This window comes from Homarus americanus, unplaced genomic scaffold (genome assembly GCF_018991925.1).
Source record: "Homarus americanus isolate GMGI-L3 unplaced genomic scaffold, GMGI_Hamer_2.0 scaffold14137, whole genome shotgun sequence".
Lineage (NCBI taxonomy): Eukaryota > Metazoa > Arthropoda > Malacostraca > Decapoda > Nephropidae > Homarus > Homarus americanus.
In genome coordinates, this window is record NW_024746151.1 from 27,501 (window position 1) to 31,010 (window position 3,510).

At 42.3% G+C, this 3,510-nt stretch overlaps 1 protein-coding gene across 1 annotated transcript in view; it reads right to left on the minus strand.

Moving 5' to 3' along the window:
- The window catches only part of LOC121878918 (piwi-like protein Siwi), a gene marked incomplete at both ends in the record, with an annotated part of 21,147 nt that extends 19,184 nt beyond the window's left edge, over positions 1 to 1,963 (minus strand). Inside the window, one exon of the mRNA XM_042385349.1 lies at positions 1,715 to 1,963. Coding sequence (XP_042241283.1) covers positions 1,715 to 1,963 — 249 coding nt within the window. The remainder of the gene's footprint in view (positions 1 to 1,714) is intronic.
- Between the last annotated feature and the right edge of the window lie 1,547 nt (positions 1,964 to 3,510).

A 3,510-nucleotide genomic window follows, 5' to 3' on the forward strand; every position in this document is an offset into this window, starting at 1 on the left:
TTATTATCATTATTTTATTATTTTATTTTTGTTTGTTTTATCATAAATTTTATTTATTATGAATTATTATGACTATTATTTATTTTTATTATTATTATTATTATTATTATTATTATTATTATTATTATTATTATTATTATTACATTTTCGCCCCCCAGGCCCTGATGTGGGTCAGTGACCTGTGTCCGGGTGGGCTAATCCCCATAAAAAAAAAAAAAAATTTCGGGAAATTACGAACCAAGCGGACTGTGAAGAAATGCAGAAGGATCTCTGTGGGCTCCAGGAATGATCGAAGAAATGGCTGCTGAGATTCAATGTCACAAAGTGTAAGAGGATGCACCTGGGACGTACCAACGGTAAGGAGGCGTATCATATGTCCCAACGGGATGAAGAAACTGCACCAGTTGAGACTGTATGTGAGAAGGAACTAGGTGTGTATGTTGACAATGAGCTGAAGTTCTCGGGCCATTGCGAGAAGAAGGTAAATCAGGTAAATAAATTATTGGGTCTTATAAGAAGGTCGTTCAGATATCTAGACGGTCCGTCCCACGTAACAATCTTCAGGAGTGAAGTGCTTCCCCATCTGGAGTACTGTCACCCCATCTGGTCCCCGAGATATGCTAGCGACTGTAAGTTGGTTGAAAATGTTCAAAGGAGGGCCACCAGACTGGTGCCTGCACTTCGGCACCTCAGCTACCCTGAGAGATTGGAGCACCTGAACTTGCCTAGCTTATACTACAGACGGGCAAGGGGGGACCTAGATGAAGTGCACAAGCATCTCGGGGCACTACTCAGACGAGTGTCCTTACTTGGAGCCGGCGGACGCTCGCCCCACAAGGGGTGGGGGTCACAGCTCAAGATTAAAGAAGCCGCAAGTCCAGAAAACTGTGAGGGCAAACTTTTTCTGAGTGAGGGTTGTAAACTCTTGGAACAATCTACCAGTGTGTGTTGTGACGGCACCGAGTGTGAGCTCTTTCAAGACAAGACTTGACCAACACTGGAGCGGGTTCAGATACATTCAGGAGCCGGTGCATGCCCAGTATTTGCCAAGAGTGCGTGAGAGACGTGACCGATCGCCCAGGCGGCTAGCGAGCCGACCTTTTGGTGAAGAGGATAAATGAAAAGGAAAAGTAATCAGAGACGTGACCGATCGCCTAAGTGGCTAACGAGCCGATCAGTGGCGATGAGGATAAAATATATATATAAAAATATATGGCATGAGAGAAGAGGCACGTCTGCAACAAGTAATACCCAAACATGGACCGAGTGCACTGCAGCTTTGTTGTGATGTGGGTGGAACCACATGGCCCACGCCGCATTGCTTCGCCAACGATGACAAAAATAGGGTAGAAAATTTAACCCCCAAAAATAAAGATTCTTGTTGTTCCTCAGGTGGACTGGTACTCAGGGGTTATACTATATTTATGTTAATGAAAAATCTTATGAAGAAAAGGTAACGCTAACAGGAGATGATGACTTTGCTCAAGGGACACGGGCACCGGTAGAAATAAATAATGTATATAAATAAATGTATGTGTGTAAATGTGTGAGTGTGTGTGCATCATTTTAATTACAACCACTTTGCACTTGAGTAGGGAAAACAGGAAGAGGCTTGAAAGAAACTGAGAACATAAGATGCTCACGCACACACAAAATGCCCTTACCAAAATAAACTTCAATACTCCATACTCTGAAAGAGAAAAAAAATAATTACCTTAGCATTAGAAGAGAGGTCCTGGTTGAAACGCTGCAATGCTTCGACGCGTTTATCAGGACCCATCCGCATGTACTTACTTAGATCCTTCATCATATTAAAGTCTGACTTCATGATGTCTGTCAGTCCTGTCAGAGCACACAATTCTGGCACAAGGTAAATATTTCCTAAACCTCTTCTTAAATCTCTCTTCTTAGGTTTTGACATGAGCATTGGCTGCTTTACATCTTTGATCCTAACTTGGTAATTCTGTTGGAAGCAAATATAAAATAAAAATTAGCAAAATAAAATTTTAGGTACGACACCCCCCCTCCTCCCCTTTTTTTTTTTTTTAACAGGGATTAGCCCACCTGAGCACAGGTCATTGACCCACATCAGGGCCTAGGTGGGGAAAAAAATAAATAATATAATTAGAAATAAATAAAAATTATAATAAAAATGAAAATAAAATAAACATAATACAAAAATTGAAAATAATTAATCATGAGCAAGAAACGATACACAGTATGCATGTTTGTGTTGGCGATAGTAAGAGAAACAATTGAGACCCTGCAAGTGTGTGTAAATGAGGCAGAAAGTCAGATCAGAAACCTGGAACTTGGTCACAACTTTTGTGATGTAGTAGGTAGTAGGCAGCTACCAAACAGGGAGGCACTACCGCCTGGGAAGATATTGGAAGCATAATGTGTTGTCTATTGGTAGACCCTGCTGCTATATGGCATTACGAAAATTGTGACCAAGTCCCAAGTTGCTGATCTAGCTTTCTACCTCATTTACACACAATTGCAGGGTCTCAACTGTCTCTCTTACTATTGACAACACCACAACTAAAACCGTACTCATTCTTTATCTGTTTTATTCATTCTATTTTATTCTCCTATGTCAGTTGATATTAATACTGAAGCGGGGCCTTCTCGGATGGGTCCCACTGGTCGGGAAGGTTGTGGACCCCAGGGCCGACCTGATCATCATCAAGCTACTGGGGCCTCAACTGACGCCACTATGTTGCTGGAGGATCGGCTTTTTTCACACTTCATTTTTCCAACATTCGCGGGCTGAGATCCAATTTTTCTTCTGTGGAGCACCATCTATCAACCTCTTCCCCCGACCTCTTACTACTCTCCGAACTTCAACTGACCAAAGCAGCTTCACCCAAACCTTTTCAAGTCTCTAACTACAACCTTTATACCTACTTCCGTTCTAAGGGAGGTGTATGCGCCTACTGCAATACACGTACACCTATAGCCCGACTCACGGATCTTGAATCTCCCCTTTATGATGTCATCTGGCTCAAAATATCTCTACCTACTGTGACTATTTTTCTTTGTTTCTTATACTGTTCTCCCAATTCTACCAACTACTTCGAACTCCTTGACTATCTCACTTCTTGCCATGAGTCGTTGCTATCCACACATCCCTACACCGAGATCCTCTACCTAGGAGATTTCAATGTACATCACAACATCACAGAGAGTGGCTTGGCTCTGCAAGGGATGACCCAGGTGGAGCTGAGGCACTCTCTTTTTCCTTACTTAATGATTTGGAACAAATAATCAAACACCCTGCACGCGTTCCTGATCGACACAATCAACTTGCTAACATTCATTATCTTTGTTTTACCTCTAACCCCTCACACTATTCATACTCAATTTTTGCCCCCTTAGGGTCTTCTGATCACAACCTTATTTCTATTAAATCAAACTGGGCACAACCACCTCCCCCACCCCCCTCTAAACGTCAACTATGGCATTATAGGAGGGCAAGCTGGCAATCCTTGCGAGAATTCTTCACCGACT